The following is a 26780-nucleotide window of genomic DNA, read 5'->3' on the forward strand; positions in this document are numbered from 1 at the left end:
TTACAAGAAAGCACAGGCGGCGGTGCTTAAATCTATCTAAGCTATCTTTTATCCGTGCATTCAGCATATTAGTGCACGGTGAGTCATGTCTCTAAGCCATACAAAGGACTCCAGCTTCTTGGGAGGCAGGATACCGCCAGAAATCGAGTCACTGTCGAAAAACCTGAAGGATGTGGACCAAGAGTTGTTCAGAAAAATACTGAAAGGTAATGTCAGTCTCTCTAAAAACAGCTGTTTTGAGATTTAAATATTGGTAACTTCACTAAATGCAGACCAACTGAGCACTGGCACTTGAGTCAAATGTGTGTGTGAATCACTGTGTGTCCAGCTGTGGTCGGCGCCCTGGAGGGGAAGGACTGCACAGAGGTGATGAAGTCGATAGCAGAGAGCAGTCCCATCCCCCAGGAGAGGCTCAGTCACATCGTAGCTGGGATGTACAGGCTGCTGTCTGAGGCCATCCGCATCCCCACGTCGTCACTTAAACAGGAGGTACGCTGCTCTTAAACACTGGGAATGAAATGTTGGCTCGTGTGTCAGTGACTCTGCTGCCTACTGGTGGAGCTCTTCCGCAGCAGACATTGCACAGGTGTTACTAAAAGTATTAACAGTTGCTGCATCTGATTCAGGTGGACCCTGGGACCGTGCTCGCTCCCCTGCTGTCATTTCTCACCAACACACCTAAATAGAACAGAGCAAACATTAATGTTGCTCACTTGACGCGTCATTTCCTTGCCATTACAACATTAGGTGTGGATGTGGCTGAATTCCATTTTATATTTTAATTCTAAGCAGACACTGGAAAAGTGATGAAATGTAATGTACTGGAAAACATTATTATGCCTGCTTTAAAAAAAACACTTGATTTTTAAGCATTTTCTTGATGGACATCATATCCCTTTTTCACAGAAGACATTATGAAGTGTCACAGTAGGAAAAGCACAGGTGTAAATTATACAGCGAACGATGGCTGAATTCCATTTAGCTGCTTCAGTTTCAGGGTCCTGGTATCACATCTAATATCCTATTAAATAATATCTAATGTAAACAATTAGTATGCAGTATGGAATGCTGTAAAAAAGGTTTATTATGGTTCGTATGATTCACTGCATTTTTAATCTCATAGAAAAATACTTTTTGTTTGTGTCCCCGTTTAGGTCTTCAAAGAAGATCTTCGAGAACTGAGGCAAGGGTCATCGTTTAATTACATCCTTGTTGGGTTGTTGTTATGCATTATCACAAAATTATAATTTAAAAAATATCTGAATTTGTTGTTTTTGTTGTGTTTTGTCAATTAGGGTACCTGATGACTTTATCACAGATTTCTCCAGCGTGGTTTTCGGCAATCGGTATGTTGAATTTACAGCCTCCAAATTTTACCGTTCAGTCTCTGTTTTTGTGTTGTTTCATGAGGGCGCAGAGCTTCCTTTACCATGACGAAACACAGTGAAGAAAACTAGCCTTTTTTATATCGTCACCTAAACTGGGGTCAAAATTCAGTACCATTTTACCTCAAGAGGATAGTTGGCGTCTGATTCAAGACTCTCTCTGAGATTTGTCTGTGAATTTCAGGACAGTGCTGCTGCTGCTGTGGATGGAGACGTTATCATTGCTGTGTCACACCTTTCTCTGTATTTGCAGGCGCGCAGCTCTGGAGGCAGCGACCTCCCAGAATGATCCTCACCTCCCCACAGTGGAAGACTTTAAATGGAGGGTGGATGTTGCCATTTCCACAAGGTAATGCTCTGAGGGAGAGAAGATGAGCTTTTTGTCTTCAGCCAGGAGGTGTTTTACGTTTCTACCAGACAAAGCAGACACCTACTAAAGAAAAGTCCATCAAACGTAGAAAGATGTGACAATGTTTGACACATTTCTTAAAGAAATGGAATTGCTAATTCAGCCCACATCATTGTGTGTCTCCTCTGACTCCACAGCTCTTTAGCCAGGGCCCTGCAGCCTTCTGTTCTGATGCAGATGAAACTGTCAGACGGGACCTCTCAGCGCTTTGAGGTACTTAAACAACTGACTTGTTCCTGATTGTGCAGGCTGCTTTCTTTCTGAGTATATGTGCCTAAGTCTAATCCTTCCATTGTGAAACCAGTACTAAGGCACACAGACGAATGTGCCTAAATGCTGTATTTGAAAATCATAGAGAGGACAGCATTTGTAGTTGGCATTAGCCCCTCAGCATTTTCACTGCTGCAGTGTTGGGAGTTATCTTCTTGGAGTAAAGCGACTTACTGAGAAGAACAATAACTCTACTTGGTGTTAAATGAGAGGAGAGTGATTTCACTCCCTGTTCTCACCCAGATACAGCTGTTGGGCAACGCTTAAAAGTTGCACAATATATCTAAATATCAGCTACAGAACATTCAGGTTTTGCAAACTTTTGCATTTAATTTAGTGTTAAAAAAGAATTCAGATTAAATTCTAAAGGTCTTGGTTTGATGTGAAAGGTTTTCCTGTCAGACGTTTCAGAGATGTCCTATGGACGATCATTGTGTCCTCTGTCTGTTCATACAAGCCTATTAGTTCAAACTACAGTAGAAAACACCCGACCCTTAGTTCACAAAGTAGCAAAAGTTTTACTGTGGCAGCAATAGCAACCTGCATAACCCAGAAACAACCGTTATGTTATTATTAATTCAAGTTGTAGTAGAAGGTTATGACTGCATTTATAGGAAACAATTGTAATTTGTGCTACATGGTTCAGAAAGCTCTTAATTTAAAAAAAAATTGTGAACAGACAAAGTTTATCAGCAAACTGAATCAGATTCTCAACAAGTCAGTAAGATGCTCCGGTCAACAGGGGGCGCCACACTCCATACCTGCCTTATAGCTGCAGAGACAGACAGCACTCTCAAAGTAGGCTACTAATGTGGACAGAGGCGGGAGGAGGGACGGCCACCGCGGCTGTCGTTGTACCTCATGCTGCAGTTACGTACCCAGATTACAGCAGAATTAGAAGATTAGTAGCATCAACATCCGGTGTGCAGATTCTATTGATGGAGATGGATGTACCTTATCTCCGCCTGATGTGGGGGTAAGGGACATCTGTTCCAGCCCAGGCATGGTATGTGGCTTTGTTTGCACTTTTAAAAATGTATTCACCCATCATTTGCAGATATCTCAGTGGCCATGCTTCTATCACTATAGTATGCTGTACGTCCTGATGGCAACATTGTGCCTTGTCAACATTTTAATTCCCCTGTAGCTATAAAGTAGTTTTCATACTGGACACTTTGCCTGTGACACACTGACTGAATTAATTGTTGTTTTCTGTTCCAGGTGCCTGTGTCTAAGTTCCAGGAGCTCCGTTACAACGTGGCTCTGATTCTCAAAGAGATGAACGATCTGGAGAAGAGGAGCATTCTTCAAATCCAAGACTGATGCACTTAAACTGTCCCGTCTGATTTAGTGGAAGTTTGGAAAATTGCACAAAATGCCGGTAGTTTTAATAATTCCAAATATCAGCTTATGGAAGGTGATGATAATCTGCCTGTCATCATGTTGTGACGTTGGTGCTGGCATCCAACAGACCTGACTGTTGACAGAATACAAAATGATAAGAATAGTTACCCAGCCGGCTGCACCACTGGAAAACTCAGTGGCCACACTGAGACAAAAGGACAAGGACTCCAGGAAGTTTCCTGTGCCACAGTCTACGTTCAAAAACAAACCTATACAATTGGACCGTATCACTCGTACTCTTGCCCTGTAAACGGTAGACATTAGCATTACCCGGTTCAGCGGCTGTTGGGAGATTTGAGACGGCTGCAAAGCCTTCATTGTGCCAAAATACAAATGGAGTCAAGTGAGCACTCAGACGCTCTCTGAATAAGTGGCCACTTAAACAGGTGTCATGTGATCTGCTCTGTTGTTTCTGATAGAACGTTCTGTTCACATGCCTCTGAAACATGAGGATGTGCAAGTTAAGGGATGTTTCAGTGACAGAACAGAAGATTTACTTGTGTTGTAATGTTTTTTTTATGGGGTTTTTTCCATCACAACATGAGGAATTTTGACCTCTTGAACCATATTTCTCCAATAAAATCTGTCCATTCCTGTATTTGCAAATATTTGTTTTTAGATTATAACACTATCTAGAGAGGTGATAATTCATATGACATTTTTTTAAAGTTGTTGAAACACACTGTGGCAATGAGTCAACGCATAAACAACTGAAGTAGCAGCTTCAACAGATGTGAAGAATAGCTGATCCATCATATTATGCTGTTGTTTCTAAAGCTCTTAATCAACACAGCGTTCACTCGTGCTGTGAACAAAAAGAGAGTGTCTCTAAGCGCCCACATCTAAGGATTAATTTAACACCATCATAAAAGTTTGGAACAGCTGCTCCAGATCACTTTTATGATTGAACCAACGACGCCTTAATCTAAAATTCTCTTAAATCTCAGTTAATAAAGTCTGAACATATGGTTCGTCAACTTCTGCAACCACCTTTAAAGTAGAGCTTGAAAAAGTTTAGGCAGCTTTGGCGCTAAGCCGTGCCACCAGAATGACTCGGGGGGCAGCAGCTATGATGGCCTGTAGGTCAGTTAGCACATCACTTCAGTCCAGGCTGAAATATCTAATAAATTTTTGGATGGATAGTCATGACTTTTTGTTCAGACATTCGTGGTGCCCAGAGGATGAATAATAAAAAAAAATATGCAAAATATTGGATTTCCCACATTCATGTCCCCTTCGGGATTGGCTGTAATAACGTTGATGATCACTGGACTTTTAACCCAGCGCCATCATCAGGCCAAATTCTGAATGTATCCGATACTTTGGTTTATGAAGTTGATCAGACATTCCCAACAGCCTCAGCTGAGCTTTGTGTTTACCACCAATTAGCAAATGTTAGCATGCTAAGACGCTAAACTAAGACAGTGATCACGATTAAGATTACATGTTAGAGTCATGGCTGTGGTTAGCACACTTTAGTCTTAAGTTGAACTCTCAGTTGATCCTGTCAAGTTTCAAGATAAGATAAATAAACAAATGCTTTCTTAGAGGCTCGAGTCCAGGAGAAAACTCTCTAAAACAAAAATTCAGTACTGTGTTAATGACAACAATTCACATTTAATTGTCTAGAAATTGCAGTAACATTCACAATCTGTTACATGTTAAGTACATGTAAAAAGACCAAGAAAGGAAAAGGAGAAAATGTAAGGCTCAAAAACTATTTCATCAGTATTTTAGTGGTGTAATTGATTTGGTTGAAATTAAAGATAAGAATTGTCTTTGCACAGAAGTTTGATGTGAAAGCTAGAAGAACTTTGATCTTTAATGATAATGTCATTCAACTACAGTCATGCAGTGACTATTATCCTTCACCGGCCATAATCAGACCAACTGATGCCACATTTTACACAAAACATCTGTTTGATATTATTTTAAATAACCGAGCGTATCCTGGCTTGTTTCACCAATCAGGGACCAACAGAAATCTGATTCTGTCTTGACTGAAGCAATAAAAAAAATTATTCTGTTCCACGAAGTGATAAAACTATATTCTGAGCTAAGACACTTGTCACTCATTTGTAACCTTGATTTATTCATTCCAACATGTTTATGCTGTCTTTCCTCAGTGAATGCCCTGAAAAATACCTCTGGTGTTCCAGACAAGCACAAGTGCATCCATCACATGGATATTCATCTTTATTTGCAGCCGAATGAGACCTTGTATAACAGTTTGTGAGGTGACTCTGAGGATAACTGAGTCTCAACCCAGTATACAATGTTCAGACAGTTTGTGCTGGGAACTGGCTGGATTGCCTCGTTGGCCTATTTAGAAATACACATAAATAAATCTCAAGGTGTAAAGGGACACAAGGATTTCTGACTATTGTGTGTGTGTGTGTGTGTGTGTGTGTGTGTGTCTGACTGGATGCGTATATGGTCAGCGTGCTTGCATAATGCTCTGTCAGTGTCCTCATTTGCATAAATGTCAGTCTGTCTCTTTCCACATGTGTGTCAGTCTGTCTCTGTCTGCTGCGGTGTATATGCCAGTCAGCGTTTGTGTCTGTGTGTGGGATTGAGTTCACAGGCTAGACTGGCCGACCTATATTACCAGCACCACTACTACAGACATGGACACTGATCAACTGACCAGCCTGTAATCCCCGCTCACACACACTCACAGCAAGCCCCTGCAGCAAACAGGTTTTATTCGGAGGACTGCGGGACATACTAATTCAGGTAATGCTAATAACACCGTGCAGTGCAAGAACTGTGTGATCCAGTCCTTTACTGGAGTCATTAAACTGTGACCTCTGCCTACTTCCACTGATGCTGGACACCAGCCTGTGTGCCCACAAGTCACAATTACAGGATAATGGCAAATGTTAAAGTGGAGTAGAAAGTAGCACATGTACAGAGGAGAAAAGACACCAAAGTCTGAGTCAGTCACCAAGTCAGTGTCTGTTTAATCTGTTGAAGTGAGAAAGGCGGTGATTTATTGCTTGTTATCTACGATAATAATATATATGCTCATCATCCTCAAATAATTACATGCTGGCTTGTGTAAAAGCTGAACAGGTTTACCTGTGCTGCACCCAGCCTGTCAGTTAATAAGGAGGGGTGAGCGAGAGGTAAGACGGTGGTTTACTAACCTGTATGGACAGCGAGGACTTATCCTAACTCTGTGCCAGCTGTCAGTTTGAGAATGAACTTATGTAAAGCGGTTCTGTGACAGTCACATAACTGCATTCCCTGTCAAATAACAAGTGACTCTGGCCACATATTAACAGGTCACATATTTGCTATTATTCTCATAGGATTATATGACCAGAAACAGGAGGGGAGAGCCCACACATATGGGTTAATTATTGTGCTATATAATTATTGACCAGTTGCCCTAGATCAGTTTTCCCACTAATAAATTCCAAATGACAAACAAAGAGAAGTAACTTAGTACATCTTGGTGGATTTACTCTGATCTCTGGGTGATAGCTTTGTGCATTGCCTCAAAATATTTTGCCTAATGACAACTTTTGTAGCTCAAAATGTTCAATGCACACATTTTTTGGCAGCTTGCAAAGTCCAGTATGTGGACAGCCATGTTCATTTCCTCTATAGACACCTAAAAACATTCGTATCTTACTTGATGGTGCTGAGGGGTCCATCACTGTGTCAGTGGTCCTGAAATACAGATTGGTGACAGACCACACCCCAGAACATCTAATGTGAGATTTTCTGGACTGTAAGTGAGACTTTATTGTATGGGTGTGTCCCTGTTGTTGATGGGGTGTGTGCCAGTATACAAAGGCAAAATGTAAAGTCATGAAATAAAATTAAAAAATCAGTATTAAACATGAAATGCATGGAATAACATCTTGAAATGTGATACTTAGGAGATTCATTAGTTGTTGGGGAACCCTCCAGCTCTGCCTTCAGTGACCCCCCCCCCCCTCCCACCTGGGCTCCCACAGTGACCCGCCACTGTTAACTAATGTCCCGCATGCATGCAGGTCAGACTGGCTCCTGTCCCCTGCCCCGACACTGAAACTGTTACATGGCAGATTGTTTTGTAACAGTTTCTTCAACTCGTCCAATGAGAACAGCTGGCCGGCATCACGTGACACAACTTTTACATAAGAGTTTTTTTTTTTCTCTCAGCTGCTCCATTGAGAATAATATCGGAGCTTCCTGGAGTGGACCATGAACGCGCAGTGTGGTCACTTCTCCTCGGCAGCAGCAGACGCACGCATGAATGGCAGCGGGGGTCTGGACCCGGTTTGCCTCACATAGGTGAGGGGCGACGCTTGACGCCGGGTGCTGAGCATGGGGACAGAGAGTGAGAGCATGCTGCAGCTCGCAGCGGAGGCTTTCCGCTCGAAAAACTTCGACCTGGCAGCAGATATCTACGAGTGCCAGCTAGCGGGGCTCGGAGACCCGGGGAGCCGGCAGGAGCTGATGGTGAAGCGGGCCGACGCGCTCGCCTTCGGGGGCAAATTCACCGAAGCTTTCGATGTGTACCGACAAGCCTCGGAGATAGAGAGGCTGAGACCCGTTCACCTGGCCAACCTCGTGGAGTACCTGTCCGCCAGCATCAGGAGGCAGGACGCCGGGGACGGTCAAAGCAGGAGCCCGCGGAGAGGAGAGGAGGCGGCCGTGGCGGCGGCGACGGCGGCGGCGACAGCGGCGGCCGGATGCCCGGGAGCTGCTGCCACAGGTCGCGGGTACGAAGACTTCTCCTGCGGGATCTGCCTGAGCTTCCTCTTCGAGCCCGTGACTCTGCCGTGCGGACACTGCTTCTGCAAGAAGTGTCTGGAGAGGGAGAGGAAGGAGAGGGAGCGGCCGGTCATGTGCAGGGAGTGCAGGGACAGCTCCAGGGTGGCCGACGTCCAGAGTTACAGGGTCAATGTGGTCCTGAGCAACCTGCTGGCCAAGTGGTTCCCCTCCGTGTACCGGGCCGGCCGGCTGAGGCGGGAGGGCAACGGACTGTACGCCGAGAAGAAGATGGAAGCAGCGCTGGAGAAATACGACCAAGCCGTACTGATAGGTAGGACATTTATTTCAGTTAGTCTGATGAGAAACTTGAGTCATTTCTCACAGACTTTACAGAACATGTGTGTGTGTGTGTGTGTGTGTGTGTGTGTGTGTGTGTGTGTGTGTGTGTGTGTGATGTGTGTGAGGGCTTCATTCTCCTGCTGCTGTAACTTCACGTCCTGTGTTGAACTCTTCTGTGTGTTAAGGTTGTGGCTGCAGGATAACAAGTGTCATGGAGGCATAAGGAAAGGATGGCACACTGATAATATGATCCATGACTTAGTTTCATAAGTGTGCCGGGCAGAGACACAGTGTGCCGCTGCCATCACAGCTCCGTATGACCATGTGTTGGATAACAGCGTTATGTAGGCTGGGCTAGTGGACCAAACATTGCGTAAACACGTAACCCGCCCTCCTCAGCACCCTCATTGTGTAACGTCAAACAATGATTCAGGCAAATGTGGGTCAAGGGTATTATTGCAGGTCACCGCTAGGGACACCGATGCTTGTTGCAGTGCTACAGGTTATGCATGCAGAGGTGGTGTGGTGGAGGCCAGTTGTTGATTAGGACCCATAGTTTTTGGGTTTTTTTTGGATTAAAGTGAAGTTTTCCCGTTATCTCTGCCCAGCATACATGCATTGCGCTCTGCTGTCTGTGACTGATGTTAAAACAGAAATGCATTCTGCAGACAGGCTGGGTCCATTTATGTGAGTCAGTGGCGCTCTGTTAGTTAAGTGGCGTACTGAAATGGAGAATCTCCTCCAAAACCCATGCACAAGTCCTTCACGACAGAGACGCTTGACCTGACCTCGTTTGACTCGCCGCAGCTCAGTCACTTTACAGGCCGGCTGCGTGAGTTTTAAAGTGACTAGTTTCACAGATAGTTTGTAGAAGCACCAGCTTGAACTGTGTACGGGCTTTCTCAGCTACACCAACATCTCTGTAGACGTTCCCTCCCAGCAGCTGCAGTGGGGCTGCTCAGACACCAACAAATGACTGCTGCTGAGCTGCACAGCTCCTGCAGTGGCAGAGTGGGACTGCCCTGCCACTTCCAGGTCTTAATGTGCACCAGGATGTTATTCAGACTAGTCTGCATGGTTGGCAAAGATGTTTTGATAAAGAATGATTGACAAAGAATGGCACAAGTGTCTAAATTTGGAAGGAACTCAAACTGCAGTGACTTGCAGAACTGGCTTGTAGCAGATATTGATCTTTGTTCTGGGTGGATGGATGACCGCCCCAATAACTGTATAATTCAGAGTTATTTTTGGTCATTAATTAAAGGTCCAACATTCCTAATGGGACACTTGCTTAACTAAATCATTTGTGCAAATTAGTCTGTGAGCTGACTCTCAGCAAGGCAGAAAAGGGAGAGCACTTGTTGTACTTGCAGAATCAGTTGTATACATGAATCAATATATTTTTAGGAAATGTATTCTATGCCCCATTGCTTGCATAGTGTTTGTGCAGAGCTGTGTGTGTGTGTGTGTGTGTGTGTGTGTGTGTGTGTGTGTGTGTGTGTGTGTGTGTGTGTGTGTGTGTGTGTGTGTGTGTGTGTGTGTGTGTGTGTGTGTGTGTGTGTGTGTGTGTGTGTGTGTGTGTGTGTGTGTGTGTGTGTGTGTGTGTGTGTGTGTGTGTGTGCTGTGCATTCATCATATCGTGGAAAACAAAACTCTGCTGTAGCCTTCAGATGTGGGGATTCACCTCTGGACTGGTGCTGCAGGGTCGCCCTCCTATTTTAGGGTTAGGAAACAGTTTTAGAGTTAAATTTAGAGCTGGATCTAGGTTAAGATTAGGCTAAGGGTTGTGTTTAGGCATGCGGCAGTTATGGTTTAGGTCCAGGGAATTCAAGCAAGCCAGTACAATGTCCCCAGAGTTATATTTAGCTCAGGGGTGTGTGTGTGTGTGTGCATGCATGTTCGTGTGTAACAAAGGAGCTTTGCAGAAAAAGTCCTGTGCAGTTAGTACTGTAAAATTAGCTGTTAGTAACATAATACCTTTTGCTTGGGTTACTGCTCTGCCTCCATTGGTGTTTTTATTGATTCATCAGTTCACCAGCTGTGCATGCACTAAAGCCAAGGAAATCCTTCCGATTCCCACTGGGCTAACTGCGACATTTGCATACGTTTTTATAGTTATGAAACCTGGTATGTGGGTGACCTTGATAGTGGTGCATGGTTTTGTAAGGCAGTCCTTTTTTTTTTTTTTTTTTTTTTTTTTTTTTTCATAACACGTTTTGTAATATGGAAATTGTTCCACTTTAATCATTCAGTCCTTCATGTAACATGAAACTTTATATCACAGAGTAAATGCAGCTTTTTAAGACATAAACAAGTGGTGACCGTGTGTATATATATATATATTTTTTTTTTAAATTCCTGCAGCATGTTGTGTAACAGTTGCCTCATAGGGGTCATGAAGCTTACTGAGTATGTAAAGGTTTGACACTGAATAACAGAGGGATAAAACAATTCCAATCATTTATTAGTTAATCGACAGGTTGCTTATTTACAACTATTTTGGTTATAGATTAATTGCTAAAGTGAAATGAATTCAACAATTGAGAAAAAATATTTTACAGCTGCTAAGATGTTTAACATCACTGTAAATTCATCATCTTTTGGTCATATCTTTAGGTTTAGACCCTGGAGTCTTGTTTTTCCGGACACATTCTATTGTAACACCAACAATTTAACTATGGCTGTTAGCAACAACTACCAAACTGCCTTACTAAGTGTCTCTCCTCTCCTCTCCTCTCCTCCTCTCTCCTCTCCTCCTCAGCACCCTTGGACCACATACTGTTCAGTAATCGCTCCCAGATCCACTCCAGTCTGAAACACTATGAAAAGTCTCTGAGTGATGCTGAGATGGCCTGCAGACTCATGCCTCTCTGGTCCAAGGTACGGCAGACAGCCTGTGGTCTTCCTCAGCATCATAAAATATATTTGATAATCACTTTATTTTAGCAAAATGCAAACAGCTCCCATGTGGATGTCGGATAAGTGATGCATCTTCCCCGGTCTGCAGGGTCATGTTCGTAAGGCCCAGGCCCTGGTGTTGCTGGGCAGGACGGAGGAGGCTCTGAGGGAGTACCTGGTCTCTCTGTCCATAGAGCCAGACTGTAGACTGGCCAAGACTGAGGTACATAAGGTAAATTAGTTTTGCAGTGGGCACCCACAGATTTATTTTGAAATAAGTTTATTCACCACTCAAAAGCTCTTCATACAAACCTTTCACTTCTTATTTGTTATTTACATTCTAAAGCCTTAAGTGTAGCACCTTTATGCATATTTCAATGGTGGCAGCCTGCACATTAGACATGCATTATACACACTGTATATTATAAAAGCAATAAGCTTTTATAGTAAGCAAGAGAGCATTTTTTACAGGAATAGTAGGTTTAATAGTGGTTAAATATATCAATGGGGTATTAATCAGTTTGTCATTTCTTTGTTTTGCCCAGTCGTGTGTAGCCTATTGTAGAGATGAGACACCCTGCATTAGCACCAGGAATTGTTATATCATCATCATAAATGCATTATAATAAAAACTGAATAATCGCATCTCTGTGTGTCGTCCTCTTGCAGCTCCTCAGTGATCTCCTGGCTCCATTTACAGATCAGGTCCCTGAACACATCTCGGACTCCTTCAATGTCCTGTCTTTCAGAGCACACATCAAAAACAGCATTAACACGGCTTCCCAGGTAAGAGCTGCTCAGCACTTTAAAACAAAAGCATGACGTGGAGGAGACGTAAGGTTTTCATGATAGTCTCCCTCCGTCCTTTTCCTTGTCTCAGGCTTTCAGTCCCGGCTCGTTGTCTCCTCCTGCGCCTGAGAGGGCGGAGGGCGGTGAGGTCAAAGGTCAGGAAAAGCCGAAAGTCAGGAGGGTGGACCACTGCTTCCTCCTCAAACGGAAACGGAGGAGCGCGGAGGAGGAGGAGGAGGTGGAGGAAGGAGGACAGGAGAGGAGCGACAATCCCAAGAGATCCAAGTCTGGTGAGGTTCTGCACAAACATGCTCGTGGCCAAACAACACACACACACACACACACACACACCATCTCTATTTACATTACATTACATATTTACATTTTCTCTATTTTCTACTTTATTTGATCATTGACATCATTTGACATATTTTGATTCAGAGCCGGCAGAGGTGACTGACTCATTGGGTTTTGGGGTCGTCGAGGTCTTGGACGCTGCAGATCTGGAGTGTTCTCTCTGTATGAGGTGAGATGATGTGCTTGTACCAGCTGTGTAGCATCTGGCAAATTGCCGCTGACAGTTATAGAGCCTCTAATGTAATTATGTGACATGCAATAGCTTTTAGGGCATGAAGGGACAGAAATACAGCCTGAAAGAAGGGAATAAAAACAAGTGTTTGTCTTGACTAGTAGCCTGTGTGGGACCAGACTGCACAGACACATTAATAGACAACCTCAACTTTGCATTTGCAATCATGTCCGTTAATCAGTTAATCTTTCCAGTAAATTCTCAGGGATTAATAGTAAAACAAAATGCTAAACAGTTGATTTCTCACATGTGAGGATCTTCTCTGTCACATATTGTAACCTGAGTGTGTGTGTGTGTGTGTGTGTGTCTCCCACCCAGGCTGTTCTATGAGCCCGTGACGCCGCCATGCGGTCACACTTTCTGTCTTCAGTGTTTGGAGAGGTGTCTGGACCACAACCCAAAGTGTCCGCTCTGTAAAGAGGAGCTGTCTGAGGTACGATGTGCAACTCTCCCCCACAGTGTTCTGACATTCATCAACACATGGGGCACAGCTCCAAACTGAATTCAGTAGGGATGCACCGCAACTTTTTCTCTCCCTGCATCACAACTCTATCTGATGAGTATCTGATGCAGAGTACCCATCCAGTACCAGTGCTTAAAATCGAAAATCTGTATGCCTCATTTGGGTCATCTTTATGTAAGGTAACATGACTCTAGGGACTGCTTTGAAACTAAAAACAGATTTGGTGGCCTGCCATGACTGAATGAATGTAACTGATAGTGGAAATGCACAATTGTATAACGACATTGACACAGAAAGTGTGTTTAAATTGGATCGGTTATGTTATGGCTGATACCCGATCGCTCAGGAAGGTCACTATCGCGGCCGGATCGTATCAGTTTGGTGCATCCCCAGTATCCAGAGTCTAGCACAGAATAAGATGGTGTTAGAAAATGTCCATTAAAACCTCTCTGTCTACTTGCTTTTGCCGCTGTGAACATGTTTCTAATGTAATCTCTGTCTGTATCTCTCTCCAGTACCTGGTCCAGAGGCAATACTGTAAGACAGTGTTAATGGAGAACCTGATATCTAAGTATCTTCCTTCTGAGCTCATAGAAAGACAGAAAATCCACCTGGAAGAGATGGCTGAGCTCTCAAAGTAAGTGTGTGTCCTCCACTGTCTCATTATCAGCCTTTATTTTCTCTTGCCGACTGTTATCTGCTGGAGTATCAGTGACGGACACACGGCGTTCTCTGTGACTGTGACTCTGTGAATATCCCCTCTGTTCTTTGACCCACTGACCTGCAATAGATAACGCACATGTGGCCCACTGACCTCCTAACGTACGTCACGCCAGTCATCAAGTATCAGATTACCAGGAGGCTGGAACATAGTAGTCTTTCAGATAAAATAACCTCCCTTAGCCTTATTCCTCTCTCCACACAACACTAAGCTTTTTAAGGACTTTCTGTTCACGTTGACGTTGAAGGTTCATTCTTGATGTTGAAATGAGACGTGAGAAAACAGATGTTATATATTTCTTTGTAAGATGACTCTGCTGCTCACCATCATTAAGCACACTCTCCTTTATTCTTATCTCCCTTCAGTCTTAACAAGAATGTGCCTATATTTGTGTGCACCATGGCCTTCCCCACTGTGCCGTGTCCTCTCCATATCTTCGAGCCGTGCTACAGGCTGATGATTCGCCGATGCATGGAGACGGGAACCAACTGCTTCGGCATGTGTCTGGGAGACGACCTCAAAGGGTGAGTGCCAGGATCGCTCGTGTATGTGTTCGATAGACAAATGTCGGAGGACATATCAGGAAGTGTAACCTTCCCCCTCCTGTCCTGTAGGTTCGCAGACTACGGGTGCTTGTTGGAGATCCGCGACATGAAATTCTTCTCCGACGGACGATCGGTTGTGGACACCATCGGCAGACGGAGGTTTAAAGTCATTCAGCACAGCGAGAGAGATGGATACAACACAGCGGATATAGAGTACCTGGAGGATGTTAAGGTATGAGGGGGTGCGTGGTGGGAGAGACACTGACGTAGAGTCGGCCAGAGAGGGATAGCCTGATGGAGAATTAACCAGAAGATGTCATAACTAAAAGGTGTGTGTTATTGTGCTTGTGTATGTGTGTATAGGTGGAGGGTGTGGCAGAGCGTGAGCTGCAGTCTCTGCATGACACTGTGTACGACCAGGCACTGGTGTGGGTCAACTCCCTGAAGGCTGAGCAGAAGGAACGCATCGAAGGTCACTTTGGGCCCATGCCTGGGAAAGACTCTGTGCTTCAGGTACACATACACACACACACACACACATGCATTTTACAAGTCACAGTTTTTCTTTTGAAATAGCATTTTCTTATTATGGTAATATGGGGCAACTTTCAGAAATTAAAGATTTTACTAGTTCAACTGCAGGAGGGGCAGACTGATTAAAATAAAAGACGACCGAGGCGACTCGTGTGGTGTTGCATATAAATGCACGAGGACTGAAAAAATATGTAATCTTAAAGGAAGATGTAGGTATTTTTCCACTTGACAGTCACGATTACGGCCACTTCTCACCTTGTCTCCCCCTTTTGTCTCCCCCCTCCAGGCCAGTCCTAACGGCCCCTCATGGTGCTGGTGGTTATTAGCTGTTCTTCCGTTGGACGGCCGAGCCCAGCTGCCCTTCTTGGCCCTCACCTCTCTGAAAGATCGCCTCAGCGGTATCCGCAAGGTGCTACTCTTCATGGCCCACAGCAGGCACCGGTGACATGCTCTCGACAGGAATGCTCCCACCCAGAAAATGCAGTAAACCACCCGCCCCGCACACGCCCTCCTCCTCCAAAGCAGCAGTTGACCTGCTGTTCTTCCTTTTGATGCACAAAGAACTTAAAAGACGTTGATGTTGTTGCACCTTCCCTGTCGTAGCGCCGTCCCAATCAGAAAGCAGCGTCGGACTCCAGCTCCACATCAACAGCAAACCTTAACTCAAAGAAAGAAAAAATAGATTTGAAGAAATCTTCCGTGCATAATATCCTCTGCACCCCATACAGAAAACTAAGCTACATCCAGGCAGGAGGGAAATCTGATTTAAGAGGGATCACAATTTGGGTTTAAACACAATCCGCAGCTTCATGTAACATCCAATGTCACTGCAACAAAGCTAGTGTCCACGCGCTTTGCACGTGTTTATGTCTAACATCTCCATCACCTGCCCAGGCCCCACTGTTGTCCCTCTTCCGTTTTTGTAATTCCAATTCTTGCATACATGTATGCATGTTGCGTGTGGAGTAGCACACCACAAAAAAAAACAAAAAACAAAAAAAAAAGAACATTGCAGTCTGATCTGAGTGATATCTCCAAAGAACTGCCTGTCTGAACATAGCTTTAAAGGAAAGACAAAGCAAATTCCCCAGTTCTGAATCATACAATCTGTCCTCTGCAAGTGGCGACCGCCATTAATGCAACCAATCAGAGTCCAATCATTTTACGTCTTTAAATGTGCATATAAATTATGCATGAGACCAAACAATGAACTTTTTGTGTAAGTGCACTCAGTACAGCTGAGCGAATAATGATAATACTGATTAGATATGATTAAAGTACGCCCATTACTGTGTGTAGACATTTACAGATAAACCTCTGTTAATAGTTTGACTGCTCTCCCATAACTTTAACACTACACAGCTACTCTGTCTTCCTTCCTTCCTTGCTTCCTTTCATTTCTGCCTCTGTGTAACTCCACATCCTGCAGCTGAATTATGACGGACTAAACCTTTACATTGGCGTGCTTTAAGTCGTTCTTGTATTTTTATTCATTCTTTTTTTTTTTTTGAACGTTTTTTTTCTCCATTATTTATTTTGTCATTATTTATGCATGCAGTGACATTGTTTACATTTCACAGAAAGAGATGCTGAGCTGCTCACTTTCCAAAGGCTGTTTTTTTTTTTTTCTTCTTTTTTTTTAACTTAATATTTGACCCCAAACATCAGCAATAATGAATCCGTTCAGATCACACATGAAGAAAAAAGAAACGTTTACACAACGAACAGAGGGTAACAACATGGCTGCCCTTGAAAACACCACACAACACCTATTTTCAGGTCCCCGGTGACCCAAATGTATGCAGTATTTTTATTGGCCGCCATGTTGACTTAAATTTATTTGGATTCCCTCGCCGTCAGCAGCCTCCGAATCGCTGATGCTTCCAGACATAAACAGAGTCTGTCAGTAATGCAGAGAGCAACATCTGGGTTTGTGATACCATTATGTCCTAAGTGTATTTATTCAATATTTATTCTGACTTATTTTGCACTTCCACTTTAAGTAAGGGAAAGAATGGGCGCAGACAGGCCTCAGGATATGAATTTCTTCTACTGAAAGTCAGAATAAGTTTGACCACAGAAAAAATGAAAATCTTCTGGTGGTTTAATTGATAAACGCTCCCTAAGTGTGTCCATCCGTATGAGTTTGATTGATGTGTGCTATGAGTAAAGGCCAGTGCCTTCTATCCACAGAATAACATGGTGTGGAACAACTTTTACATGTGAACTAGTTCATTGCAGGTTGACTTTTAAGGCTCTTTTTTTTTTCCCCTTTAGGGAAACGTGTCCATTCAAAGCATGATTCTCACAGAAAGGAGAGAAGCAATAATGGGAATAAAACAAGAGAAACTCATTTTGAAAAGAGCCACAAACGCAGTTCTGAGAAAATCTGAAAAATCTAGAGGCCTTGCTGATCTGTCTGTGACATGACTGTTTTTACATGGCAAAAGCAAATCTCTGGAAAATACAAGAGATTGTTTGGCTTTGCCTTCAGAATCTTTTATTTTATATACATGTGTTTTGATTTTACATGTTTTAATGTCAATCGGGTTCTCTGTATTTTATAATTTTCTTCACTTGCTGGTGTGTTTGTCTCTCCTAATTTCATGTGTAATAGTGCAGAGTGTCATGTCAAATCATCTACATTTATTATTTTGTATTGAAAGGGCCAAAGCCATGCGACGCTGACAAATGGAGAAATGGATAAAGTGTAATACCTCAGTATTGTAGTCGCTCTCCCAGAATAATGTTGTATTGATGCAGTTATTTGAGTTTTTGTTAAAATTCACTTTGAAGAAGTTCGTCTGAAGAGGCATTTGTACAAAAATAACTGGTTTCAGCTTCGTCCCTGCCGTCTTTAGATTAACGGTGATGTTTGAGACGCTATGACGAGTGAGCTCCGACTGGGCAGGAAAGGGAAAAGCCACGAGTCAAACAAAGTCACACGTCCAGTGTAGAAGCATATCACACAGATCTTTCAGATTCAAACACAAATGTGTTTCCTCATGGACAAGAAGACGAAGTAGCAGTAAAGGGAAAATCCACCTAAAATGAAACCACATATGCTACTCGGTTTAAAAAAAAAGTCCTGTTTCATGAGTTCATCACTGACAGAAACGCCTCTTCATGTTTTGTCTGTAGATGCCGTCACATTTCTAATTTAGAATTCTGGCTGATATCTGTGAATTATTGTTCATGTGTGACAGCAGTTATAGTGCCTTAAATTGGACTTCTTCTATTTTCACTTCCATGTATAAACTATGTTCATGTTTTGTGGGATAACCTGGAGTTCCCTAAATAACACCTGTAGAAAATCCTGTTTTTTTTTTTGGTCCCATTTATTTATTTGAAACAGCTCCCACCCCGACCACTGAAGTAATATCCTCCAAAACTGCTTTCGTATCCGATGCTCAGCTCTGCCAGCAGCAGTCATCAGATCCATCCAGTGTTACTGACAGTGTTTGATTTAAGGAGTTTAGTGTTGGCTACTCCGCCCAAAAGCCCCTTTTGATTGTCACTTTAATTTATGGTGTTTAATTGTAAAAATCTGTGATCTCAAATTATTCTGCATATTTGACTTTTGTTGGTCAAAGCCCCCAAAAAACGATCTAAAATCTCTCTCTCTCTCTCTCTCTCTCTCTCTGTCTAAGGGATGGTTAAAATGCACTGGTATCACGTTTCTAATAATGCTTATCACTTATCTTGGCAACAACACCTCCACCATAGGCTGCGCTATTAACTCTCTCGCGCCTCATCCCCTGCCATCCTGGGCCACTCTTATTAATAACCGTAACTGCAGCAACTGCAATCACTTATATTGTTTAGTGCGTTATATGGAAATGGAAGAATAACGGCTTCACCGATGAGACTCCACGTGTTTGAATTATCACAGAGATGCTTGCAGGAAGCACGGCTGTTAATTAGGAAACATCAGGTTATAAGATGCGACCCAGTTGGGATGTGAACACATTTTGTCATGTACTGAATTCTGAAAGTTCATGACGGGCCCGAGTGATGGTATCGTTTTGACATTTTGCAGCACTCGAAACTCACGATAACTTCAACCATGCTGACAAACTGGCAGTGACACCAGTCTTTCCTCTGGGCTCTGTAGTGTCCGTTCCAGGCACGCTTCCTGTGAGCTGTTGGCTTGTGTTGGGAAATGGTTTGTGATTCCGACACCTCCGGTTTGTTCAGTGGCCGCAGCAGAGTAACGACAGCACACGTGTGGGAGAAGTTGGATCTTTTTGAACTTTGGTTATCCAGCTATGCAAAAACAGCAGGATGGTGGATCGCTGCCAGTTTATATCTTGACCTTTCAGAATTCACCCGCTGACCTTTTACTGAAGTGCAACTATCTCTGGCATCCTCCTAGAGCGCTTCCACAAAGAGAGAGGGAAAAAATATGCTTCCTGAGTCTGTTGTTTTCCTGTCATTGTTGTCCAGTCTGTGTTGAAAGTGTAATTTGAGAGTCTAAACAAATAACGTGTATCATCCCTGTCCCATCAGTGCTCCCAAATGTACTTTTTTTTTTTTTTTTTCTCAGATGTGCGCCCATGCACCACCTCCATCTACCCTACGGAGGGATTATGTCACTTGTCATCTAAAAGTGCAAAGCTCTAAAGGTTTATGTGTAATGTATTTGATACTGATCCCAAATATTTGAACTATTTGAAGGAGCACTTGATTTATCCTTTCTGGCAAACTGAACAGCTTCTTTTTGGACAAAGTGTGCGACGTCTGTTTAAGTGAATCAACTAAAAACACGTCCGGTTGTCACAACGACTGAAACGGGCAAATGTCACATAACATCCTTGCTTTGCTGCCTCTAAAAAATCTTCATGTCTTAAAACAAGCTACGCCAAGCGCTCCTCATATTTTCAAATATTTGCACTGACTCCAGTGGCGACATTGCCTGCTTCTCTCTGAGGCTGTTAATCTCCTGTAGAACTCCATGGCCTCTAAACGTGTCCGGGTGAATTCGCACAAGATGAATGTATGTGTGTCTCGACATCTCTCTGATGTTTTCTGTACATGCCTGTTTTTTGATAGTAAAACCTTTAGTATGCGTTGCATTTGCAGAAGTACAGTCTGAAGCTACAGCTTGTGAATAAACCAAAAGGTTTGTGTTCTGGATCCTGCAGCGGATTGTGAACACACTGGACTGGACCAGAGTCTGATGTCTCCTTTGTTTGTGTTCTTCAGGGCTGGCTGGGTTTCTTAGAGAGTAACGGGTCAGGTTGCTGGTTACATCACAGAGTTTGTCTTTAATAATTCATAAGATGAATCGCACACTTCAGGGTAATCTGAATCCTTATCAAAGCACAATAGTCTATAGAGGTGAGAGACGAGGGACGTACTCAGCAATTCCATCAGCATTCTGTTTTTAAAACCTTCTAACTCTTTGTGTCTTTTAGGAGATTTAAAAAAAAGTAACATGAATGAAGTCAAATAGATTTTTCAAAAAAGTCTTAACAATCGATTGATACCACTCTCATGATTATATGATGAATATGAAGCCGAAGCCAATTAGCCTAGCTTAGCATAATGACTGGAAACAGAGGATAACAGTTAGCTTGGCCTTGTCCAAATAAGAATAAGAATATAATAAATATAAATAATATAATAAGAATGATCTTATTCTTATTCTTATTTGGACAAATGTAAGAAAATCCAGCTAGCATTGTCTCTAAATCTAATTAACATGTCATATCTTGTTCAAAAACCAGCTGTTGTTCTAAGCTGAGCTAACTGTTCAACCCTTTGTATCTAATGACTCAACTAACGCTTAGCAAGAAAGCAAATAATCTTATTTGCAGGACTATTTCTTTGAAACAGTGTTAGTATTTTTCTGCATCTGCACACTGGTAAATTTTTACTATCTAAAAGTATTCCTTACTCTTAATTCCACTTAAATTGCTTTAAATTTTAAAAAAATTACACTAATTGCACTTAATCTGACACTATTTTCATGTATGGTATTTACACTGGCTCCATGTTTTTATGGTTGCACCATTTCATCAGATGGAAATGTGCATCATTGTGCATATGCCTGACATATTTGGTGTCTCTGGAATCTCTGCTATCATCTCAGACGAAGCTCTGTGGGTTTGGACAATGTTAAGCTGCACAGTGTTTGCTACTGTTGACTGTGCTGCCAGTTTATAATGGGATTAGAGAGGTTAAAAAATGTAGTTGCAGAACGGAGGCGGACAGGAAAGTAGGATAACATTTCCAGTCAAGCAAGATTAAGTTAGATAAATGCAACCGTGGATCTTGTAGGGAATGTGACCACAGTTACTGCATTGCGTAAGTTCTGTTACATACCAAGTCAGTAAGAACTATATGAAGTGTTTCAGAGTGCAGTTACATCTCAACTTATAGTATTAGCTAAGCAGTCAGCAGAAAGTAGGTTGAATAAAACGCTCTCGGTTTAGAGGTTACAACCACAACCTACAGTTGATACAGAAAACTACCACTACTACTCTTAAAATCAATTTGGGTCAAGAAAACATTCCTCTGAAGAAGAGGGTCTCTGGAGAAAAGTCTGCAAACCACTGATGGACACAGATTGAAGCAGAATAGCTTGTAGGAGGAGGGTGGTGGTGGTTTGTGTGTGTGTGTGTGTGTGTGTGTGTGTGCGCGTGCACGAGTGTGGTGGGATAAACACAGCAGAATAAACAAGTGTGCGACGCCAAGAAACGACTATTGAACAGAGCAAAACTGACACTTTGAGAGAGAAAACAAGCAAGAGAGAGACGGTGTGAAAGAAATCTTACATGTGGATGTGGAGACAGAGAGAGACACGTTCAAACTTTTGCATTTTGGGTACAAAACTGGGGAGAGTAACAGCTTTTTTTTCCCACACTTCGATATGTTTGAGGTGCAGCCTCGCAGAAAAGCACACACGGGCCACTAATGTGCAGCTGAATGACAGAGACATACAAGGAGAGAGAGGGGGGAGAGGGAGCTGGACAGACAGGAAGACAGTTTATGCAAGCAATGCAAATGTAGGTCACTCAGTCAGAGTTAGAAGGAAGAGACAGAAAAGGAGACAAGTAGCAAATGTAACGACACGCACAGGAAAGAACGGTGGCTCCTGCCCCTCCAGGCTCTCTCTTTATTTGTTGCTCTTCAGTATAATTACACTGCAGATTAGTAAATTTAGCTCACTGCCGTCTCATAAGGACTCTTAGAGGTTTGAAGGCCTACTTATGCCAATCCGAGGGCATCCAAATATAGAACCATAGAAGCTTTAATGAGACCAGCATATGTACACTGTAGATGTCGGCCATCAAAACCTCTACTTGGTGTCGAGGATCTATCCTGTTTATCCAAATCAGCGCTCACCATGAACCGGACTCACACAAGTGCACTGCTCCATCCTCATGGATTTTGCTGGATCCATGGATTCTCAGCCACAAACCTGTATAAACATGAGACATCCAGCCAAATGTTCATTATGTGTTGTTAAGCATCACAGTGAAGAACAGCAACAAGTTGTTTCTCCATGACCACACAAGAGCTTAAACAGCTCTTTTAATACTGGCAATATGGCCTCATAATAACAGTCAAGATTCAAGATTCAAGACGCACCTTTAGTCATCCCCCAAAGGGGAAATTAGCATGCTAACACACAAAACCGAAATGGTAAATGTGATAAACATTACCTGCTAAGCATTAGGATGTTAGCACTGGGGTTAGCATTTAGCCCAAAGCACCACTGTATTCAAGTGCATCTTACATCATAAAGGGACTGATATACACAGGTTTGTGGCAAAAGGCCACACCCAAAACTTAATTTCAGTGTGTTTTATTAATTTCATACTAGGTAAGTATCAAACCTATTTTATGAATAAGTGCCTTTACCATCAATTATTCATGATGAATGTGAATTAATGTATGCATTGTGTCTACAATAAGGTATAAAGGTAATTTTACACCACAGGGTCACAATCAAATGAAAATTGTAGTCCCCTCGTGCTACTTGTAGAGCATACATATAAATATTTAAATTCAGAATAGAATAACATAAAATGAAAAATAAACATAATAAAACAATATGCTGTAAAGAGTTATTTATATATATACATCATATCTGTCCACAGTGCCACCCATCAGCTTTAGCGAGGAACAAGAGCAATGTTCTCACTTTCTCACAGATGAGGATGTGCATCACCCCAACATGCCAGCCGTCCTGTCATATCTCAATACAGTAAAGCAGTTTGTACAAAAAGCAGGGATTAGGAATAAATGACAGCTACTACAGTTGTATGTGTGATGAAATGAGCAGGAAAGACTTCATTATCATATGTGCAGCCTTCAGCTGTAAATATGATAATGCCCTCGTGGACTGCACCGGCCAGGTCAGTTTTCCCTGCAGATTTAAACCAGCCAGTGGTGTCGTTGCTGCATTAACTGAAGTTCAGTGTCACAGCAGTGATTAAGTGGTAAACTATAATTTCCCCGGACAAAATTACAGTTCCAGAATCCGACCTCACCCAGTTTGTACACAGAGGTCAGTCTGACCAAACCCTGAAGCATGTGGAGAGTGTGTCTGTTCTGCTGCTGCGTTTCCTGTGGACGTCCAGATCGTCCTCTGCTGTCACAGAGATGTTGTGTTGTCTCATGTCACAAGAAAAAACACTATCAACACAGTGAAGCTTTAAAAAAACTGACAGCAAATGCACCTTGTGTCTACTTCAGAACAGCCAGTACTTTCAACTATTTTGCTGTTTGTATGAGACTCACAAAGCTGCACTAATCAATATTTTTATATAAGCAATGGATCACGTGACTCATTGTAAGTGCTAGTAGTGACTCTGCAGTACCCTTCAGTTCTATGGAGCTTTTATTGAAAGCTACAGAGAGTTTCAGCACCTTTCAGCTGATTGTTTTGGTTTTACAGCCAGCAACTGTAGACTACTCTTTTGGGTTCAGTCTCTCCGTTCTCAGCGTCATTTCCAGCAGCAGTGAGCGTCTGTTTTCATTGAACTAAAGCCCTGAAGAAAAACCCCTATGCTACCTATTCAGCACGAAACAGCAGACAGTCATAGGTAGTGATAAGCTGGTGGACGAAGTGGATCATTTAGCTTCTAAATAACCAAGATATTCACAGGACACCAACATGGCAGTTGGTGGAGAAAAAAGACTGTATAACTTCCAGGTATGAGAAGTGAAGTGCCTTAAAACTTTCTGATTTGTTACCTCAGTAAACACTTTCCTAATGAGTTTATGGTCTCAATCACTAATTTACAGTTTTCTTCAGTACAGCATGATGCTCATTTAGTAAATTATGGCCCCATTTAGAGTACAATAGTGCCTGAAACTCAGTAAAGCAGTGTATGCTTAAGGATGGGGCTACCTTGTGACCGACCTATCAGAGGTGGGTCATGCCTAAACCGAACCAAACCGAGTCCCCAGGGAGTGTGCTTGGCTTTGAGGCCAATTTTAAATAGTGGCTAAACTGTGTAATTACAACAATGGCATCCATCATGTGATGACTTTGGGCCCAAAAAGACTTTTCTCTACAGACTTACATTGTGACAGAGACGTCTGTAAATCAGCAAATACATTCACAGTCCCCATGAAATGATTCTTTTCACCATCAGAGTTTCATCCATTCGGTCCCATAACATTTTGAAAGTCTAAAAGAGCCCAACGATTAAATCATTTTATTATTATTTAGCAGGGCTAACCAGCTCAGCACGCCTGTGCACATGCTCTATGGTCCAGATGATCTGGGTACTGTAACACCTGGGAAATCAAACTTTTTTGGCTTCATGAGCCACTGAGCAACTTTCATTGGAATGAACAGAGCCCTGCCTCCAAAGCTGTATCCAGTTCTCTTTCTACATCCATGAACCAAACAAAGGCAGGCGGAAAAAAAATCATGCCTCACTCCTGGTTCCAAAAAAACCAAGATGGCAACGGCCAAACTCCAGACTTCAGAATGGCAGTCAATGGGTGATGTGACAGTGGCTACTACCACTTCTTATATACAGTCAATGGTGGAGGCCAAAAGTAAAGCTAGGTAAGCAGAGCGGGCCAGAAACATAACTGCAAACAAGTGCTAGCATGGCTCTACTTCTGCTGAATGTGTCAACACTGTGTGCCAAAAGCACATCAGCCAACTTTTAAAGGTGATAATATGACAGTGTTGTGTTTGTGTGTTTGCAGCTTGCTGTCGTTGTCCAAAAATGCAGGTTAGTGAGGATTTAAATATTTTGCTTCATATTACCTGATGTTCCCTGATGCTACTTAAAACTAAGGAATGAACTGAGCAAATGAGATAAAGTGATATGTGTATATACTGTTCAACTGTGGGGGAGAATTAAGCCTACTCTTTAAGTTTTATTTATTAGTTTTTTATTTGTTTAATTGTCATGTCACATACTGTCTGATACAAATACTACCACACAGAATTATCAGAACTCTAACTACTATTAGCATTCACTGCTTTTTCACAGCAGGATTATTACGTTTTTCTTGATGCAAGTTTGTCTTCAAAAAGTTTTTCTTACATATCGAAGTGCCCTAAGTGGACATTAATACCACCCCCTCTCCTTGTCTCACCTCTGTGCCTGTGATTCCTGCCAAGTTGGTTGGTTATATAACCTGTAAATGAGAAGGTCAGCACACAGCAGTCATCGCTATGGATACTTGGCATGGACGCTCACACATCGTACATCTTGGTTGGTCCAGTTCAGAGCTGTATGTGTGTGTGTGTGTGTGTGTGATAGTGTATCAGAAGTAGGGCAGCAGCGGCGTTACCTAACTCACCCAGAAAAGACATCTGGGGAGTTTAAACAGCCCTCTCACTGATTACAGCTTCCTGTACATGCGCACACACACACACACACACACACACACACACACATCTGGCTCACATTGTGGCCACAGAAGAGGAGAAAGAAAGCCACATAACACACACTACTGAAAGATGTTATCAAGGTGCACTGTGGGAAATGTAGGATCCAGTGTTTTTGGATCTTGAGCCCACATTTAGTGCCACATCTCTACAGTACTTCTTTAAAAGCACTTAAATAGGACATTAGGCTGCTTCCAAAAAGAGTCTTAGTGGTTTTTTTTATTCATTTGGATTTTTTCCCAGTAAACTGTGGAATTATAATGTTGTTGCAAAGGTCTCATTAAACTTCCAGAGATGAAATTCTGGTTGGGAAACGAGTTAATGACCCTTTACTTATGTATTTGCCCAACAGTAGTTAAGTGCTAGTTTGCATAATGCACTTAAATTCTTTTCAACCCAGATATGTGCCCCTGGTGTACGTACAGACTGCCAAACTATGAGGAAAGACCATCCTCTCTCTCTTTCAGTCAATGTGTGTGAAAACACAGAGCTGACTCCCTTTATGATGTCATAAGGGGATCTGTGACCTCCTACAGCTCCACAGCAAACCGACTCACTGAATCCACCTCGCTGCCCACCAATGTTCTGTCCTCACCAACACCAGCTCCCGGTAACACGAACATCCCAAAAGCAAAAGCACAGATTGTTCTGTTCTTCAGAACCGGAGCGCTGACGGAGGCTGAAAACGTGTAAACCATGTAAACCTGTCCTGGGAGGACCTCCGATTTGTGTCCAACTCGTCACAACAGTGACCCAGTTGGACATGAGCGTCTATGCTGGAAAGAATGAACAGAATTACTGATATTATCACTATGGTTTATTTTCTTGTGGCGTAGAAGAAAAAAACAAACCTC

The 26780-nt window shown here is 42.7% G+C and overlaps 2 protein-coding genes across 2 annotated transcripts; both read left to right on the forward strand.

The window, feature by feature from the left end:
• The first annotated feature begins 4 nt into the window (after window positions 1–4).
• Window positions 5–4064, forward strand: commd5 (COMM domain containing 5). Its single transcript, XM_070836897.1, has 7 exons — window positions 5–206; window positions 329–489; window positions 1155–1183; window positions 1296–1346; window positions 1639–1734; window positions 1932–2007; window positions 3286–4064. Exons 1-7 carry the CDS (start codon window positions 86–88, stop codon window positions 3385–3387), a joined length of 636 nt encoding a protein of 211 aa, XP_070692998.1. The 5' UTR covers window positions 5–85; the 3' UTR covers window positions 3388–4064.
• A 3584-nt stretch (window positions 4065–7648) lies between these two features.
• Window positions 7649–15982, forward strand: LOC139206966 (LON peptidase N-terminal domain and RING finger protein 3-like). Its single transcript, XM_070836587.1, has 12 exons — window positions 7649–8509; window positions 11279–11397; window positions 11525–11647; window positions 12085–12201; window positions 12296–12494; window positions 12646–12730; window positions 13112–13226; window positions 13772–13893; window positions 14343–14501; window positions 14592–14754; window positions 14886–15035; window positions 15343–15982. Exons 1-12 carry the CDS (start codon window positions 7789–7791, stop codon window positions 15499–15501), a joined length of 2232 nt encoding a protein of 743 aa, XP_070692688.1. The 5' UTR covers window positions 7649–7788; the 3' UTR covers window positions 15502–15982.
• The last annotated feature ends 10798 nt before the right edge of the window (window positions 15983–26780 follow it).

The sequence above is a fragment of the Pempheris klunzingeri genome, chromosome 9, assembly GCF_042242105.1.
Source record: "Pempheris klunzingeri isolate RE-2024b chromosome 9, fPemKlu1.hap1, whole genome shotgun sequence".
Classification (NCBI taxonomy): Eukaryota; Metazoa; Chordata; class Actinopteri; order Acropomatiformes; family Pempheridae; genus Pempheris; species Pempheris klunzingeri.

Coding starts and splice junctions, on each gene's coding strand:
- commd5 (XM_070836897.1), top strand. CDS start 86: ATGTCTCTAAGCCATACAAAGGACTCCAGCTTCTTGGGAGGCAGGATA. Junction 490..1,154: donor CGTCGTCACTTAAACAGGAG/GTACGCTGCTCT, acceptor GTCCCCGTTTAG/GTCTTCAAAGAAGATCTTCG. Junction 1,347..1,638: donor AGCGTGGTTTTCGGCAATCG/GTATGTTGAATT, acceptor CTGTATTTGCAG/GCGCGCAGCTCTGGAGGCAG.
- LOC139206966 (XM_070836587.1), top strand. CDS start 7,789: ATGGGGACAGAGAGTGAGAGCATGCTGCAGCTCGCAGCGGAGGCTTTC. Junction 11,398..11,524: donor TCATGCCTCTCTGGTCCAAG/GTACGGCAGACA, acceptor CCCGGTCTGCAG/GGTCATGTTCGTAAGGCCCA. Junction 13,227..13,771: donor GTAAAGAGGAGCTGTCTGAG/GTACGATGTGCA, acceptor ATCTCTCTCCAG/TACCTGGTCCAGAGGCAATA.